The following is a 19,631-nucleotide window of genomic DNA, read 5'->3' on the forward strand; positions in this document are numbered from 1 at the left end:
TTTAACTATTTGAAAATTATGATTTATTTTGAAAATGGAAGAATTAGGCATTTTGATCACCAGCTTCACTGGAAGGCTCTTCTTTAAGGGACTGGATACTTTGCTCAACGGGAGCAGTGTAAACTACAGGAGGTCAGTTTTGGCAGCTGGGCACATTTGCACACGGGTACGCGTTTTAGGAACCAAACATTTTGCACACGGACGCGTCTTTTACAAACGAACACAGGAATCTAGGCTTTTCATCTAAACACAGGACTTGTTAATGGGCAGGTATTCACACGTGTCAACACGGGAGTACATTTTGCACACTTCAGTTTGCATGTGCGAATATCTGCACGCCCTTTGATGGTGACAGCGGCGTGGGACGCACGAGTGGCGAGCTGCGACTCAAAGAAACTACAACTCCCAGCGGTGGCCACGAAAGCAGTCAGGCCCCGCCCAGCGGCCTGCGGTCGTGGATAGGTCCCGGCTTAGGTCCCGGTTTGGTCCCGGTTAAGCCCGGGCTCAGGTCCCAGCTCCTGGAGTCACAAGGCCGGTAGGCAGGGGTCCCCAGCCGGCGAGCCGCATGGAGCCCCGCGCCGGGGACGGCTGCTTTCTGGGAGATGTGGGTACGTGCTTCGCGCCGCAGAGGCCAAGGGTATCACACAGGGGCTGGAGCAAGGACCAGGAGATCAGTTCTTGGGGGCAGAGTAAGCTCATGGATGCTCTTTATTCCGGAGACGGGCAGCTCGCCCCGCTCCGAGTTGGAGGGGTGGGATGTGGTGATTCGAGCAGGGTCCGGGTGATCCTGAGCATCCAGATCGGCGTTTAAAGTCTGTCACCTTGTTCCAGGCCGGTGCACCGTGGGGCTGGTCGTCCCTGTGTTGCACCAGGTGTGAGATTCAGAATCCCCAGTTCATCCGAGCACCGCACACTTTGGGGATCACGCGGGGTCGTTGCCCAGTTCAGTGGCAGAGCCTGGGAAGTGTGTGTGCACTGGGCACACTGGTTTATCGCTTCAGTAGGAGCCAACTGCGGGTGCTGCACCACCCTCTGGGCGCTTGGTGTAGTATTTTGCGCGGAAGGTCAGTGTATTGCGTGCAGGGTCCCACCATTCTACCCATACTCCAGCTGCCTCCAGGGAGTATGCTCCAGAATGAGGACATGGCCCAACAGTGTGGCATGCCTGGCGCTCTCCGCCTTTAGAACAATCTTAGAGTGGAATGGATTCGAAGGCGAAGGACCATTCTTAGGAGAAGTAAATTTTTTCTTGCTTACAAAATAATATTATAAACGAAAATTGAAAGCTTGGAAAGTAAACAAAACAAAACAAAAACAAAGCTAACCAAAACGCCCACCCTGCCCCAGCATTTTTACGCTAGTAAAAACAGTAATGTAGAGAAAATAAAGTCTTAAGAGTTAATTTAGCTGGGTAGGAAATTGCAGTCATAACAAGGCAGATAAAATATGTTAATTGATTTTTGCAAGACAATCACCTTCAGAATGATCAAAGACCGTTTGATGAGCATCTGTTGTTTTTGGCACCCTAGGCTGCTCTAAGACTTTGACCCTGGTAGCGTGGTCAGTATTTGATTCAAGTGAGTATTCAATGGATGTCTAACCACAGAAGCCTGTTAAGCATACATTTTATTTTGTTCAGGTAGAGGATAGTATGGCATTAGAGTCAGACATGGTGGCAATCACTTGTAATCCTAGCCCTTGGAAAGCAGAGGAAGTAGGGGCTTGAGTTCCAGGCCAACCTAGGCTGCATGGCAAGACCTTGTCTCTAAATAAATAAATATTTTTTTTATTAGTTCAAATTAGGAACAAGCTTGTTTCACATGTCAATCCCTTCTCCCTCTCCCTCCCCTCCCCCATATCCCTTCTACCTCCACCCCAACCTACCCCCCCCCACCACATCCACCCTCCACTCCCCAGGCAGGATAGGGCCTTCCAAAGGGGCTCCGCAAAGTCCACCACATCATCCTGGGCTGGGCCTGGGCCCTTCCCCATGTGTCCAGGGCAAGAGTGCATCCCTTCACGTGGGATGGGCTCTCAAAGTCCCTTCTTACACCAGGGAAAAATACTAATCCATCACCAGGGGCCCCCTAGAGTGCAGAGGCCTCCTCATTGACATCCATGTTCAGGGGTCTGGATCAGTCCTGTACTGGCCTCCCAGACAGGATCTGGGGTCGATGTGTTCCCTCTTGTTCAGGCCAGCTGTTTCTGTGGGTTTCACCAGCCTGGTACTGACCCCTTTGCTCTTCATTCCTCCCTTTCTGCAACTAAGTTCCAGAGTTTAGTTCAGTGTATCCACATAACTGTGGATGTCTGCCTCTGCTTCCATCAGCTGCTGGATGAGGGCTCTAGGATGGCATAAAAAAGTAGTCATCAATCTCATTTTAGGGGAAGGGCGTTTAGGTTATCCTCTCCACCATTGCCTGGATTGTCTGTTTGTGTCATTCTTGTAGGCCTCTGGAAATCTCCCTAGTGCCAGATCTCTCCTTGGACCTAAAATGGCTCCCTCTAATATGGTATCTCTCCTCCTGCTCTCCTCTATTCTTCGCCCAATTCAATAATTCTGCTCCTCCATTTCCTCCTCTCCTCTCCTCCTGCTCTCATTCTGGCAGCTCCCTCTCCCCTACCCTCATGCTCCCAATTAGCTCAGGAGTTCCTGCCCCTTCCCATTCCTGGGGTCCATGCATTTATCCCCTAGAGTCTTTCATGTTTCCCAATTTCTTTGGTGAAGAGGATTGTAGGCTTGTAATCCTTTGCTCTATGTCTAAAATTCATATATGGTTGAGTACATACCGGGTAACCCAGTCACAAAAAGACAAACATGGTATGTACTCACTCATAAATAAATATTTTAATAACATCACTCCCTAGTATATTTTCTGCATAGCCTGTAGAGAAGAAAATCATATTCTCAAGTAGTGGGTGTGTAAATGTTGGGGTTCTTGAATTTCTTTTTTTTTTTTCATTGAGACAGGGCTTCTTTGTGTGGGCCTAGCTATCCTGGAACTCACTCTGTAGACCAGGGTGGCCTGGAACTTGGAGATCCACCTGCCTCTGCTTCCCTAGTGCTGGGGTTAAAGGCATGCACCACCACTGCCCAGTTTGTACCACTTCTGCCCTGAATATTTTTGACATTGTCATTGAAAAATTTTAATATGCTTCTCCAAAAATATGTCTTGTGGATATTTGTATTTCTGGCCTAAATGAATAAACTGAATGTGTTGGATACAAAACAGTGTCACTGTTTCAGGAAAAGTGGAGCCTCCATAGCAGTTTTACCTGGGTACCATTCTGACCTGTAAGTCTTATATCCTGCTGTACTGTAACTGTGCACACCACTTTTTAGGTTGGTTTTCTTTGCTTATGTAGATGTATTCCCCCTCTCTGAATTTAACGAAGCATTTGCAGAGAAGGGACAGAAAAGATCTTCCAGGTATCATTGGGAACCCCCTAGCCTCATTATTCTTTTTTCTTGTGACCACCCAGTCTTAGCAAGAATTCAGGATGTTTTCCAAGGCATAGAATGATACTTAGAAGGGTTAGAAAGGAAAACTTATCCTAAAATGGGAATTCAAAGAGAAGTTGTTGACAAATAGCAAGAAAAGCATACTTGAGGCTAAAAATAAAAAAAAAAGCTTCAAAGGAAATACTAGTAAGTAATAAACATACTTTTAATGAGCAAATAAAGCACAGTCCTTATCTTTTCTCCATCATGTGGCCCTGTGAAAAGTTACATCCTTCACAAGAAAACCAAGACAGCTGATTTCAAATGAAAACCTTTTCTAAAGTTCTTTTCTGTTTTCTAAGAGAAATGAAGAAGATAAGCCAGACATGGAGGTTCACACTTGTAATCTCAGCTGCTCAGACAGTGGGGTTGTGAGTTCAAGGCCAGCTGAGGCTACTACCGAAAAATAAAAACAAGACAGAATGAGAGCACAGGCAGGCCCTTGTGAAATGAAGCCCAGGCTCACTGAGTTTTGTGGCTGGGACTTGGGAACTTAGGGAGAATACCCTCAAGTATTAAGTATCTTAGGGTGGCTAACAGCAGGGAAGGAGGCAAGCAGTAAATTACTGTGTGAATGATGTGGATGCTAAGCGTGCTAAGTGTTTTCAGCAGTCTGCAGTGGAACAGGACTCCTGTTGCTCATTATGCAGCAACTTCCTGGTTCTTTTACCTTTCACTTTCTCTCTTTCACTTTCTCTTCGTTAGTCTTTTCAAGTTAGTCCCTCTACAGAGGCAAACATATATATATATGGATTTCATATATATATGAATATATATATGTATGTATATATATGTGTGTATGTATATATAATTTTTAAAAAAATACTAAGTGAATTTAAAGTAACATTGATTGCCATTTACATTATGTTTCTTTGTCAAAGGATACTTTGGAGATTCATAATTAAAACATTTAAAAAAGACGTAGATGAGAAATACCTTAAACACAAAAGCAGTCAAATTTTAAAGTAAAGATTTCTACAAATAAAGACACAGGCACCTTGACTTCCAAAAGGAAATAGAAGTCACTGGAAGACTGTGATCAGGTCCCAAATGACCAACTTAATTTGGCTACATGAAGAGGAAGGGAGATGGGAGCAAACTGATATTGGAAGACCAATTATATAGCAAGGATTGAAGATTGGGCTCCAGCCCCAGAGGGAGCTTGCCAAAACAGTGTAGGGTTTCAGATCTCCAATGAAACACTACCCCCAGGATATAATATTGAGATTCAGGAATGGAGCACTTTATCAGAATTGGGGTCTTGGCATTGGCTTGGACCAGTCTGTAGTCAAGCCTGACCAGCCAGTTTCCCAATTGATTGTATTTTCTGCATTTACTCTTCAGGAATGCATTTAAAAGGTTCTCACCCACAAGCGGTCTTTCCCCTTACTTTTTTTGTTGTCCTTCCTGGTGCTTGCTACTGGTCTGGATGAAGGGAATCTCTTATTCCTCCCTACTTTGTAGCCCTAGAGGAATCGTCCAGTGGCCAGTAGTGTCAGATGCGCCCTAGATGACTAATGCCCCTCCCTGCTATAAAGCTATCTTTTGTGATGTTATTGAGCAGGTGGCAGCTCTTTCCAGGTTCAGGTTCTTCTCTGGCTTTTGGTTTCTGTAAGGGCTATTATTTCTTGTTGGCTTAACTGGACCTGGAATAACATGAGAGATACACCTCTGAGTATTTCTGTGAGAGCCTTTCCAGTGAGGTACAACTAAGACCCAAAAGAATGAGGGTGGCTCCAAGGAATAGGCTGGGGTCCTAGATGGAATAAAAAAGAAAAAAGGGAGAAAGGGAGCTGGACACTAGCACTCATCTCTCTCTGCTTTCTGATCGTGAACACAATGTGTGCACAAGAAAATAAACTTTTCTTGCCTTAAGTTGCATATGTCAGGTGTTTTGTCATTGTAGTGAGAAAAGTAACCAATATAGTTACTTTAAAAATCTTATGCGTGTGGGTGTTTGGCCTGCATATATGTTGTTTCTGTACCACATGTATTCAGTACCACCAGAAGCCAGAATATGGTACTGAATCCTCCAGGGCTGGAGTTACAAATGATTATGAACCATCAGGTAGGTGCTAGGAATTGAGCTCAGGTCCCCTAAGAGAGCAGCTGGTGCTCTTAACAGCTGACCCATCTCTCCAGTCCCCTTCTAAACATTTGGATTGTGGTAAAGAGCATATAACAAAAAGTTACTATTTTGAGATGTAGAGTTCAGTGGCATTAAGTACATTGCATGTGGGCTGGAGAGGTGGCTCAGAGGTTAAGAGCACTGACTGCTCTTTCAGAGGTCCTGAGTTCAATTCCCAGCAACCACATGGTGGCTCATGACCATTTGTAATGAGATCTGGTGCCCTCTTCTAGCATGCAGGCACACATGCAGACAGAACACTGTAAACATAATAAATAAATAAATCCTAAAAAGAAGTACATTGCACGTTAAGCAGTCATCATCCTTCACCCACATAACTTTTTTTATCCAGCAAAACTGACTCCATATACCTAGTAGACAATAATTCTCCACTTTCCTTAGTCCCATTAGGCTGCTTTCTGTCCCTATAATTTTGTTTACTTTAGGTACCTCATATGAGTGGAATCATATAGCATATGGCCTTTTGTGACTGACTTTATTTCATAGTGTTTTCAAGGTTTATGCATGTTGTAGCATATATTCATGTTTTCCTCCTATGTAAGGCTAATACCACATTCTGCTTATCCATTCATCTCTTGATGAACACTTGTATTCTTTCCATCTTTGCCGTGTTTACTTACAAGAGTATGGGTGAATTTGTTGTGTTTCCTTACAGGAGTATGGGTGAGGGTTTACTTACAGGATCAGAGATAACTCAGAGGCAGCTGCACCACCAAATGCAGCATGGATGATAGCACATGAAAGCTGGAAACCTGGACTTCACTGCACAACTTGTAAGCAGCTCCACACTGGAGAGTGTCCTTTCCAGGCAGCTCAGTTGGTCTGAGCGTCTTCTAGGCTTGGCTTGTTTTAGAGTATCTCTTATCACTCCTTACTATTTGGGTATGTCTGGAGAGTGAGTGACCTTGTGAATCTGGTCAGTTTCAGGAGCTTCCTGATGCTATTGAGTTGTTTGCTTCCTGGGCTTTAAGAAACTTTCTTGCAGAATGGAAGGAATGTTTCAGCTTCTCTCAAAACATCCAGAATATCAAGAGTCTTAATGAGCTTCCCTCCAGGATTTAATGTTTTATCTCAGAAAAAGCCTTCTATATAACAAATGAGTAAGAAGTAGCATCTCATTGTAATTTGGGTTTGCATTCCTTTTTGTTTGTAATGTTAACAATCTCTTCATATTTATATTGGCCATTTGTATGTCTTCTTTGGATAAATGTCTGTTAAAACCCTTTGCCCACTTTAAACTTGAATTATTTGATTTTTATGTTGTTGAATTGTAGAAGTCCTTTATATGTTCTTAGTATTAATCTCGTATCAGATAATGTAATTTGTAAATATTTTCTTCCATTCTATGCATTGTCTTTTTTTGTTGTTTTGTTTTTCGAGACTGGCCTTGAACTCACAAAGATCCACTCACCTCTGCCTCCACACCGCTGGGATTAAAGGCATGTGCTACCACCACCTGGCCTATGTATTGTCTTTTAACTCTGTTGATTGTGCCCTTTGATGGACTGAAATCTCTCCCCTTTCCATTTCTTCCTGCTCCTCCCCTGCTTCCTCCACCTCCACTTTTGACTGTCACATTTGCTGCTTCTGATTTCTGTCTTTAATTTTGCTTCTAAGACTATTGCAGTTGATGTTTTTACTGGAAAATGTAGTTACCAGCAATTGCATTTCTCCTAAAGACGGGTCATATAAAGAAATAAAGTTAGATTGTCTGTTTTCAAATTGTATATTTTACTGAAGCCATTCCATCCCTTCATCCAAGCACCCAGCATGCAGGTGAACACAAGCAACATGCACACTAGGTGCTAGGAGCATAGAGATGAGCAAGCAAGGCTTGACCTGCACAGTCACAGCTTTGCCTCCTTCTCCGACGCTTCCGTGCACTTGCCTGCTATTTGGGAGATTTTGCTTCTGAATGCCTATCACTGGAAATGTTCTTCCATTATCATTATTGTGGTGTTTTGAAGTGTTTCTGCATTATAGCAGTGAGCTATAGCTGTGTCTGTATGGGGCCAGGGGTGGGAGATGGGATCATAGGGTTAGCAGAGCCATAGCACTGGCACCCTTATATGCCTTGGCAAGGACTTTGAACTCTAGCCCTCCGCTAGTTGAGATTGCTTATAGATTTTTTAAAATTTATTTTTTTTATTTCATGTGCGTTAGTGTTTGCCTGCATAAATAAATCTGTGTGAGCTGCTATGTAGGTGCTGGGAATTGAACCTGTGTCCTCTGGAATGGCAGTATGTGTTTGTAACCACTGAGCCATCTCTCCAGCCCTGCTTATGGGTTTTAATAAGAACACTGGGACCGATTGCATGGTGTCTTGGCTGCCAATGGGCCCTGGAGCCTCATGTGTGTTCCTTTGTCTTGATGGCAGTAGGAGGGTCTTAGTAAGGGTTCTGTTTCCTCTTCAGGATTCTGGGTGGAGCGTACCCCTGTGCATGAGGCAGCTCAGCGGGGTGAGAGCCTACAGCTTCAGCAGCTGATTGAGAGTGGAGCATGTGTTAATCAGGTCACCGTGGACTCCATCACACCCCTTCATGCGGCGAGTCTGCAGGGCCAGGCCCAGTGTGTGCAACTGCTGCTGGCAGCTGGTGCCCAGGTGGGTGACCATGTGGGACTGACAGCTATCTAGTTGCAGCTGTCAGTGGGAGTGGCTGGGCCAGGCTCAGGAGAGAAGGAAAGCTAGAGAGAAGGAAAAACTCTAAGGTTGTGCAAGCAAGTGGATAGACAGGGTGCTCCAGTGAAACTGCTTAGAGTGCTGAAAGCCATGGGAGGGGGTGGGGTAGTTGCTGTGGACCAAAAAACTTCTGACCAGGTTGCCTTTGCTAGCATGCATATTCCCAGCATAGTTTTAGCTGCTAGTGGTTTCTGGTCTGCAGGCTGCTTAGCAGAGTTGTCAGGATCTGCGTCACCCCTATGCTGGTGCTTACAAAGAATATCGGGCTCTGGCCTTGGAGCTCACCAGAGCAGAGCGAAGGCAAATACACCATTTACTCTTTCCCAAAGCTTGGAATGGGACAAGTTCCATGGTTTTCAGTGTGTACCCACATGGAAGCCAAACTTGAATAAATTCTAAGTGTGTTTTCCCTATCTAGGGAGTTGCCGTCTTCCTGGCCTGTGATTTTCACACAAGATGAGGCATGCTAAGCAGTCTGGAGCACTTTTCTTTCTTTCTTTCTTTTTTTTTTTTTTTTTGCCAAAGCTCCAGTTAAAACCCATCTTGATACCTGTTTTCCCAGATTGCAACCTCAGGCTCTCCTTTTCTGCTCTATATCTATTATTTGCCTTGGGTGTTAGTAAGGGTAAGGCTGAGTTTCATCCTGCCTTGGGAGGGAGGGAAGAACCTTCAATGAGGGACTTCTATACAAGAGACTCCTATGCATTCCTGCCTCCAATCCATGCATCTTTCTCTTTGAATTCCCTTGCCTGGCTTGATGTTTAGCAGCAAACTGGTAATTTTAAGACGTTATCTTTTCAAAGATGAGTCTGCATAAAGGCTACAAGCATCATCACATTCATTTACCTCACCCTTTGACATTTGTTCCTTCTGCTCTTTGAGGTGGATGCACGCAACATTGATGGCAGCACCCCTCTTTGTGATGCCTGTGCCTCAGGCAGCATCGAGTGTGTGAAGCTCTTGCTGTCCTATGGGGCGAAGGTCAACCCTCCTTTGTACACTGCATCTCCGCTACATGAGGCCTGCATGAGTGGTGAGTCTATGTGTTAGGGACCATTGAAATGGCCCAAGTACAAAGCATTTAGAGCCCAAAAGAAGATGGTGACCTGTATGGATGGGGGGAAGGACCAGTTCTTGTCTTCTTGAAGAAAAGAATTCAGTCAAGAGACATAGTTTAAGTAGAAGTTTATTTATCAAAGCTAAGCAAAGCAAACACTCAACAGAAAGATTGAAATGAGCCATCCCAAGTTGTGAGCCGCCCAGAGAAAGGTCTGAGTTGTGGATCAATAAATAAGTATTTTGTCCATTTGTTTGTTTTTGTTTTTTTGTTTTTATTTGTTGTTTTTGAGACAGGGTTTCTTTGTGTAACCAGTCGCGGTTGTCCTGGAACTCACTTTGTAGACCAAGCTGGCCTCAAACTCACAGAGATCCGCCTGCCTCTGCCTCCTGAGTGCTGGGTCTAAAGGTGTGTGTCACCACACCTGGCCATAAAGAAGTTTTATGAATATTTGTGAGATAGGTGTCATTCTCCTCCTAAGTTATGGTGGACCAGACTTTCCATTTTAGGGGATTTCTTCTTATGATACTCTAAGAAAACAAAACCCATAAAAGGAAAAGTGTGTGTCAAAAATCTCAATGCCAGTGATATTATAATGACGTCAGGTTGTTTGGGAATGTGGACCCTTATTTAACATGCATTGTGTGGGGAGAGGCTTTGGTGCCTTAGCCTCTGATACACTGCGAACAAACTAACAGAAGCTTCAATGATGTCTCTCCACAAGGGGTATTTGACTATCAGGAGACACAGCTGCTGAGGTGTGTTCCTTGGTTACCTCACATCTAACTCCTTGCCCATCCAGTATCAAGTAGGATTTGGTCTGAGGGAAAGGTGCAAAAATAAGGTAAAAAGTGACTCAGGCTAAGCAGGGAGCAATGGCACTGACTGAAAAGAATTTATCTAGGAGCAGGGACCTCTGGGAAAGCGGACTATGTGGTGGTTGTAATGTTAGGATGAGCTTGGCTAGCGGTAGGTGTGGGGCTATGTTTTAGGGATGGGGATGGTTACTGGGTAGCTATCAACCACAAGGGGGTAACTAAGTGATATGAGAAGATGGATGACGGGTGGTGGCGGTGCACACCTTTAATCCCAGCACATGGGAGGCAGAGGCAGGCGGATCTCGGTGTTTGAGGACGCCCTGGTCTTCTACAGAGTGAGTTCCAGGACAGCCAAGGTTACACAGAGAAACCCTGCCTCAAAAAAAAAAAAAAAAAAAAAAAAAGCAACAAACAAATGAAGACAGAGTTGGAAGAAAGAGAAGATGGAATCCGTGGCAGAATCTTCCTGGAAAGGACAGAAGTGGGCTCTCAATCCAAACCTGCCATGAAGGGAAAAGGAAGAGCAGGAAAGAAGCCATAGAGGTGCTAGAGGAAGCCAGAGAAAGGTTCCTTCATCCTGGAGACTGGCAGGACGCCAGCAGCTATGTGCGCTTGCTGTAGCCTGGATGCTCCCAGCCACTTCGAGGGGGAACTGGAGATGAGGATCAGGATAGTCTTTGATCCCTGTGTCCAATGTCTTCTGTTGCTCAGCAGGGAAGTGCCCGTGATGTGACCCTTTCCTTCTACTACCAAGTGTGCTGAGAACTCCTGAGGGAAGGGGAGAGATGTCTGTCTTCTTCTAGGGCCATGCAGAGTGATCGACTGCTTTGCATGTTGAGATATAAGCTGCTTACCCTCTGCTCATTGCAGGGCCGCCGTTCCCACTGCTGTTGGTTATGGTTACCATTTTCAGTGTACAAATTCATACACATTTCCGTCTTTCCCCATTTATTTCAAGGGAGTTCTGAATGTGTGAGGCTTCTTATTGACGTTGGGGCCAACCTGGAAGCTCACGATTGCCATTTCGGGACCCCTCTACATGTTGCCTGTGCACGAGAGCATTTGGACTGTGTCAAAGTTTTGCTCAATGCAGGTATGCTGCTGTTTACCCAAGCTACTATTTACCTGAGTGGATGACTTACCTCCACTGTGCTAGCAGAGGGCTGGGTTGTGGAAGCAGACAGAAAAGGGTTTGAAATTGGTTCTTCTAACTACTCAGAGAGACCTTGGTGTTAGCATCAGTATTTATAGAACTGAAAAAAATAAAACCCGTTTTTCCAGGTGGTAGCAATATTCTCAATAATGTTTCCATAATGCCTGGTATGCAGTCAACACTTAGTAAATGCATGCGACTACTTTATTATTTGTGTGTGTGTGTGTGTGTGTGTGTGTGTGTGTGTGTGTGTGTGTGTGTTGTACATGCACCAGAGGGGGATGTCAGGTCTCCTGCTTTATTGGTCTCTGCTCTGCCTTCCTCCCTTCAGACAGGGTCTGTCTCTGACTTTGTGCTAGGCTGGCAGCCAGCAAGCCTCAGTGGTCCTCTTCTCTCTACCCCTCATAGGGGATGGTTACCAGCAACAGAGCTATGCCCAGCTTTATTATTATTATTTTAATACTAATCCAAGTTCTCCCTTCTCCCTTCCTCCCACTCCCCTCACCTTCCCCTTACCACACCTTGTAGGGGAAGCTGTAGCCACGCCTTCTTAGGGGCTGGCTACAGGGGTACCTGACCAGGCTGGTGAGGGCGTGGTCAGAGTGAGTAGGGGGCTGCAGTTCGGTTTCGGTTTCTCTCTTGGCTGCTTGCTGTACAGACTACCACCGGCTGGCTGGTTGGCTCTGTAAGTAAGGCTTTTCCCTATTAAATACCCTTATATTTCTACCTGACTCCGTATTGGTAATTTCCTACTATAGCACCTCACTTTTGCTCCCTCACTTTTGCTCCTCTATACTTCTATAGGGTAAGGGGAGTCAACGAAGTCTGTCCCATCACCACATTGAGGCAGGGCCAAGCTCCCGCCCCCCCCCTCCAGTGCCTAGGCCGAGCCCAGCTTTTTATATGGGTCCTAGAGATTTGAACTCACATCCTCTTGTTTACACAGCAAGTACTTCTACCTGATGATCCATCTCCTCAGCCCCATGAATGGTTATTTTTAGAGAACATAGGCAGCTGTTCATAATGTCTGTCTGGTGAGGTTTGCTATCTGAATCTGAGTCAGTGGTATAATGGGAAATAGGGTTGGCAGCATATAGGAGAATGGAGCATTTATAACCTGGTTTGTGGCAGGTATTTGGAAAAGGCTCCCTGCAGAGAGGTCCCTAACGTAAACAGAAGGTCTGCACATGTTTGGGATCGATGAAATCTTTTTTGTTTTTCTGAATACTTAAATCTTTGGCTACAGAATCCAATGGAACCTAGGCGGCTGTTGGAATAAGGAAGCCAATTACAACTGGGTGAACAATGAAGGTCATTTCTTGGTTCATGTGACAAAACATGAGAAGCAAGCAGAAAGACAGTCATTTTGATCTCATGGATCAAGAATGTCACTATGCCTTTGAATTTGCTTTTCTTTTTCTTTTCCTTTTCCTTTTTTGTTTTTTTTTGTTTTTTTTTGAGGCAAGGTTTCTCCATGTAGCTTTGGAGCCTATCCTGGCACTCGCTCTGGAGACCAGGCTGGCCTCGAACTCACAGAGATCTGCCTGCCTCTGCCTCCTGAGTGCTGGGATTAGAGGTGTGCCACACCACTGCCCAGTCGAAATCTACTTTTCTTATGTTAGCTATATTCTATGATAGTGGATAAATAGATGCAGCTGACACAACTCTCTCTCTCTCTCTCTCTCTCTCTCTCTCTCTCTCTCTCTCTCTCTGTGTGTGTGTGTGTGTGTGTGTGTGTGTGTGTGTGTGTGTGTGATGTATGTGGGTGCCTGCAGAGGCCAGAAGAAGGTATCAAATTCCTGGAGCTGGAATTTCAGGCAGTTGTGAGACCAGCATCTCTCAGTCCTTCAGCACTTTACATTTTAAGGCTGTCTTGTAGCTTTTTCAGAAGAGTGAAGAGTCTCCTTTTCCAGTGTCACTAGTGTACCTCCTCTAATGCTATTGGTTTAAACTTAGGTCTTGTGTCCAAAGTGATCCCTGTAGTCTAGCTTTGTCAAATTTTGATTGGGTGACTTGAACCAATTATTATGGTAGAGGGACAGGAATTGTATCAGTCAGAACTTACCCTGAAGCTAAGGGTAGGTCTGTCTGCTCACCCCACCCAACTCTCAATAGTTTTTAAAGGGAAATTTCTATATATCCAGGAAATTGAGGATGAGTAGAATTTGGGGTAAGGGGCATCTCCCTTTTTCCATGAAGGCAATTAAGCATTAAGAAAAGAAGCAGTCTGGGGCAGAATGTACCAGAAAAGCAGAAAAAAGGATTCCAAGCCTCGGCCAAACAGGAACTGAAGACAGGAAGAGTCAGGAAGAGGTAGAGCAGATGTCATTTTAATTTCTCATGGGTTCACTCAACAGGATTGTCTTTTACAGTTTTTCTTTTGAGCTACTTTCTTATTGTAAAGTATTTGCAGCCTACATAGAAGTAGAGTAAGGTGGCACAGTCCTAGGTACTAACACATGGAGTCTTACAGAAGCAATGAGATTTCATATTTCGGAGGCTGAGTCATAGGCCTGTTGGAGAACCTAAGGAGAGCCACATTCCACAACTCCAGAAAACATGTAATAGGTGTTTCTGCAGTGACATCAAAGGTCCTGGCTCCACTGGAGAAGCTGAGCCATATATGGAGTGGTCACACTGTACTCCACAGGGAACAAAGAGATGCTTGCTCCTTTTCTTTTTGTAGGTAGAGAGGCTGAGCTGAGGAACTAGATTCTGTTTGCATAGGAAGAGAACTGGCCAGGATCAAAGTCCAGTTATTGTGGTTAAGTAATTTTTCATCTGACCACTAACAGTAAATATTTAACTCTTCTGGAAGAAGTCAGAAGTTAGTAGTTAAGGATTAGTTGTGCTTACACCACCTTGGTAGAGCCCATGTTACTGTGTATTGAGTCATTTGTGCTGATGTCCCAGGATTGTAGCTGTTATAGAGTGTGCTAGGGAAACCCTTGCTTCACTGGTTTCTGTTTACTCCAAATCACATTAATCCTATTTTGGTTTGAAGTTAGGATTTTGGTAATGAGCCAGCTTTGACCCCTTTCTCTGAGACATGACATTGACTGTTTTAGTGACTACGGAAAGGTGCTTTACCACCTCCCCTGCTTGGCCAAGACATAAAATGTTCATTGTATCACAAAGTCACTCCCTTCTGACATTCTTCCCTCCCTCCTTTTGTTCCTGCTCCAGCTTTCTAATAAAAACCTGCCGGTGTTGGTCATAGCTCACCATTTCTGATTTCATTGAGCACTATTAACCCGAGCCCATACATACTGCACACACTTGGTCTGATGTTTCCAGTCGGCTTCCTTCCTTTACCCTCCTTCCTTTCTATCCAATCAAATGATGCCAAGCACACATAATGGAAAAGTTTTATTCTTTACTTTGGGAAGGCCACTTTGAAAGAGTCACTCATGGTCCAAGGCCTTATCTCAGGAGCCAAGGTGGCAAACAGCAAGGAAGGAGGGGTGTATGTTCCAGATCTTTGCTGCTTCCTCTTTCTCTCTGACCTTGAGGGCATTTTGCTTCATTGTGTCTTTTTCTCCATTGTCAAAATTGAGATAATTACATTCCTTCCTGGTTGGCAAGGATAATGCAAGAATCAGTAAGAGAAAGACACTTGGATGATAGATTCTGTGATCTTTACAATTTAGTTTTCATTACAAATCATGTATATAGCACTAAAATTTATTTTTTCACAATGATTACACGGTCTTTACTTCCTTCTCCTACTATTTTGTAACTCCTCTGTGTGATTCAAGCCTTTTCCCTTGAGTGAGCAGTCAATCCCTCCAGACCGGAACTTTCTTGATTTTGCCAGAGGGCATGGAAAGAGTATTCCCAGGATCACACCGTGGCCATTGTGATAAATGCAGCTCTGTTTTCCTTTAAAAATTTTTATTTTTAGATTTATTGTGTATATAGTATTCTGCCTGCATGTATGCCTGCAGGCCAGAAGAGAGCACCAGATCCCATTACAGATGGTTGTGAGCCACCGTGTGCTGGGAATTGAACTCAGGACCTTTGGAAGAGGAGAGTCAGTGCTCTTAACCTCTGAGCCATCTCTCCAGCCCGATAAATGTTGCTCCTAAGTCCAGAGGATTAAACAGAGTTTAAAGCAGAAAACATTGTTTCCCCAACAATATTTCAAGAGATGAAAACAGCACTGAAAATGATCACTAAACAGTGGCATGTTGGTGGAATAGCTTTGATTTTAAGACTTTGGTTTGAAACTGTAATTTGAGGAATTTACCGATGCTAAGATATTTGCTTGGCTTCTTTAAAATACTTTTAATCTCTTCTTATTAATTGTTAGCTATTAAGTCTTTACTGGTTCAGGAGGAGACTTCAAAGAAGTTGTCATCTTCTTCCAAACAAAGTCTGAGGCCTCAGGAAATCCATTATATAAAACCAGTGATTGCTATGTGTCAAGGAGGACATTTCACAGACACCATTTTGTAATCAAAATGTTTAACTTTTAAAACATTTGCCTTGAGTTTTCTTTATTGTGATTGTTTGCATGTGAGTTCAGGTATACATGCCGTAGTGCATTCGTGTGATCAGAGGACAGCTTTGTGGAGTTGGTTCTTCCCCCTTTCTGTCGGTTCTGCCCACACTTTCTTCGGACTGAGTTCAGTTCACCAGACCGGTGCTGAGCCATCTTGCCAGCCCCAAAGTCTTTAATTTTTAATGTATTTTAAAATTAGCTGCAAATTCTTTGAATCTTTCTGTATGCCTCCAGAAAGATAAGGAGGGTGGATCTGAGTCCACAGCCAACCTTCAAGCACATTATCTGTTTCCCTTTATGTCTCCAAGTTTATAAGAGGATATATTTAAGGAATATTCATTTTATCATCCAACCCATTACTTCTATGAGTTCATGGTGCCTGTGGTAGAGCACCTGTGTCACCTAGTATGTCTGTGTCCAAGTATAGGCTGCAGCATTTGGGTGACTTAGGATGAGCCTCTAGAAATCTAGGGATCTATGAGGACAGACTATAGGGTACCTATATGACACCTAAACAGACATTTGACCTATAAGAAGACTTGTTTTGCTTTTTTAGGGGGTGCTGCCCACACTTTCATAAGGAAGAACAATTAGTACACTTAGATTTTAAGAAGGTACATTTTGGGCGGGGATTGCTTTTGCGCTCCGCCAAAGGTTGATGTGTGCAGTCGGTCAGTCTTTCTCTTGGTCCCATACTCTCACTTTGGTGACAGCCATTCTCTGCTCTGGCTTTCCAGGGGCCAATGTAAATGCAGCTAAACTTCACGAGACCGCCCTTCATCATGCAGCCAAGGTAAAGAACGTCGACCTCATCGAGATGCTCATAGAGTTTGGAGGCAACATCTACGCCCGGGACAACCGGGGGAAGAAGCCCTCGGACTACACGTGGAGCAGCAGCGCCCCGGCCAAGTGCTTTGAGTACTATGAAAGTGAGCCAGGCTCTGTTGTGCAAATATCCCATATCCCAGTGTCTTACTTATGGTTTCTATTGCTGTGATGGAACACCATGACCAAAAAGCAAGTTGGGGAGAAAAGGGTTTATTTGGTTTACATTCCCCTATCTCTGTTCATCATCTAAAGAAGTCAGGACAGGAATCCAAACAGGGCAGGATCCCAAAGGCAGGAGCTGATGCAGAGGCCATGGAGGGGAGGGGAGTTGCTTATTGGTTTGCTTTCCCCGGCTTGCTCAGCCTGCTTTCTTATAGAAGCCAAAACTGGTCCAGGGATAGCGCCACCCACACACTGGGCTGGGCACTCCCTCACTGCCCAGTAATTGAAAAAAATGCCTTACAGCTGGATGTCATGAAGGCATTTCCTCAACTGAAGCTCCTTCCTCTCTGATTCTAGCTTGTGTCAAATTGACACAAAACCAGCCGGTACACCCAGGCTGCCAGGAACCACTGTTGTTCATCTTGGGTCCCCAGCTTGCTAGTTGTCCTTGAATTTATGCTGACTTCTTTGAGTTGAGTCCTGAGCTCCTGTCCTTGGTCACTAGGATGCACTACAATTACTTCTGTCTCTGAGGACCATGCTGTACGAAGCACCAGCTCTTGCTGTATTCCCCTGGCTTGTGGCCCCAGTGAGGCAAGAAGCCTGCAGTAACATGAGCAGGCTGCTAGCACCTTCCCTGGCATAAGCCGTTCACTCATGCCTCATTTGGCTGGATGTGTGACAAATGAGTCTTTCAGCCACAAAGTCTATTTGCTGATAAGTCTATTTGCCAAATAGTAAGTGTCAAAAACAAACCAACAACCCCTTCCAACAAAACAGAAGACCCCTGTCTCAGAAGACCCAACCCTACAAGGTGAATTCCTGTGGATGCCACCTAAACCTTATTGCCTGGTCCTCTGGTCCCTGGCTATCTGACCTTCCAGAGGTGACATATGATCCATCCTGATTCTAGGGGAAAGGGAGGCTCTTCTAGTTCTGCCTTAGCATTAGGCCACAGTGCTTCTTCTAGAAATTATCCTCATGTATTTCCTTGATCCTTTTTTCCAGAGACACCTCTTACCCTCTCACAGCTCTGCAGGGTGAGCTTGAGGAAGGCCACTGGCGTTCGAGGGCTAGAGAAAGTCGCCAAGTTAAACATCCCTCCACGGCTCATCGACTACCTTTCCTACAACTGAGCTGCAAGCAGGAGCTGGAAAGGCTGGTGACTTGCCTGGCTATCACCTTGTTGTGCCTAGCCGTAGGCCCTAAAGAGTTCTGCCCATTGCTATGAAACACTTTTGTTGCTGTAGATAGATTGATGCTCCTCCGCTCCTCCGTTTCTTTATGGCTGTCCTTTTTGATGTCTCCTTCTGAATCCTGGAGAAGATCTAGGAAGCACCAGGTGGCCAGTGTCTGACATCACAGTTGTGGATGTAACCCTTAGTTTTCTTCTGGAACTAATGCTGTCATTCTAGGCTGGGCTCAGTTCTCTAGGTTTCCTCTTGTCAGCAACCTCCCTCTAAGGCACTGAAGACAGACAGTTGGAGGTGCACAAGAAATACTTGGGACTCAGGGCACTGATGTTGATTTTCCTATATCTGGGTGCCATGCCACAGAGCATCAGGTTCTAAGCACCTGACCCTGTGGCCTGGGATGACCATGCTGCTGGGATCTTGCCACTCAGACAGTCTTCTGGGGCAGCAGTCGGCACTTTGCAAGGTCTAGCTGCATCCAGGTTTATCACTCAGGGGCTTTACAGATCTGAGTGGGGAAGGCAGGCTTTGTACCCCAACATCTACCAGTGTTTCGTGGAATGATTGTCTCCAATATTAGGACTCAACTCTTTAAAAAAGTTTATGTTGGGGGCTAGAGAGATAGCTCAGGACCAGAGTTCAGTTCCCAGCACCCACATCAGGCAGCTCACAAGGGCCTGTTACTTCAGCTCCAGGGGATCCGACACCCTTTTCTGACCTCATCAAGTATTCACACATGTATATATGTATACACACATACACACACACACACACACACACACACACACACACACACACACACACGAACACCGAGGTATACATGAATAAAAATAAAATCTTTTTTAAAAGTTTATGTTGGAGAACCTTTAGAGTATATACGTATATATGTGTCTCTCTATATTATATATGCATATATATACATATATACATATATATGCTGTAACAAGATTTGTAATGAGCCATGTGAACAAATATAAACAATAAGTAATATGAAATATAAACACATGGTGGCATGTGTTCCCATGGATAGTCATTTCCAATGTAAAGGGCTGTTAGAAGACCTTTTTTGGGACAGGGTCTCACCATGTGATGCTGGCTGGCCTGAAACTTGCTATGTAGATCAGGATGGCCTTGAACTCATAGAGATCCACCTGCCCTTGCTCCCTGAGTGCTGTGATTAAAGGTGTGCACCACCTTGCACAGCTGTTTGAAGATTCTTTCGGGATTTTTCTTTTGTTTCTTTGTTCACCAAATGGAGTCTTCACCCATCCTTTGAAGCTAATTCCTTGAAGCTACAAGACTAGTAAAATACAGTGGCAACACGCCAGCCCCCAATAATTCATTTTTCTTGTAGCTGCTTCTGAAATACCTATCATGCATAAGACATCAGTGCAAGACTTGAATCAGATGGGAATGTGATTCTTCAGCCAAGGCAGGAAAAGAAAGTGGGCACAGTCCTTTCCTATAGTAATGAATGAATCCTACATTGTGGGTGAAATATTAAGTCTTGCATTCAGACTGAGTTTTCCTGATTAACATTCTATATCTTAATAATACTGATAATACCCCACGTACAGCAGGGAGA

At 44.5% G+C, this 19,631-nt stretch overlaps 1 protein-coding gene across 1 annotated transcript; it reads left to right on the forward strand.

Moving 5' to 3' along the window:
- Positions 1-450: 450 nt before the first annotated feature.
- On the forward strand, positions 451-18,776 carry Asb13 (ankyrin repeat and SOCS box containing 13). The gene is made up of 6 exons (XM_027405107.2): positions 451-608; positions 8,066-8,253; positions 9,214-9,364; positions 11,165-11,299; positions 16,601-16,792; positions 17,862-18,776. The coding sequence occupies exons 1-6, from the start codon at positions 566-568 to the stop codon at positions 17,987-17,989; spliced, it is 837 nt and encodes a 278-aa protein (XP_027260908.1). The 5' UTR covers positions 451-565; the 3' UTR covers positions 17,990-18,776.
- The last annotated feature ends 855 nt before the right edge of the window (positions 18,777-19,631 follow it).

Source organism: Cricetulus griseus, chromosome 3 (genome assembly GCF_003668045.3).
Source record: "Cricetulus griseus strain 17A/GY chromosome 3, alternate assembly CriGri-PICRH-1.0, whole genome shotgun sequence".
Lineage (NCBI taxonomy): Eukaryota > Metazoa > Chordata > Mammalia > Rodentia > Cricetidae > Cricetulus > Cricetulus griseus.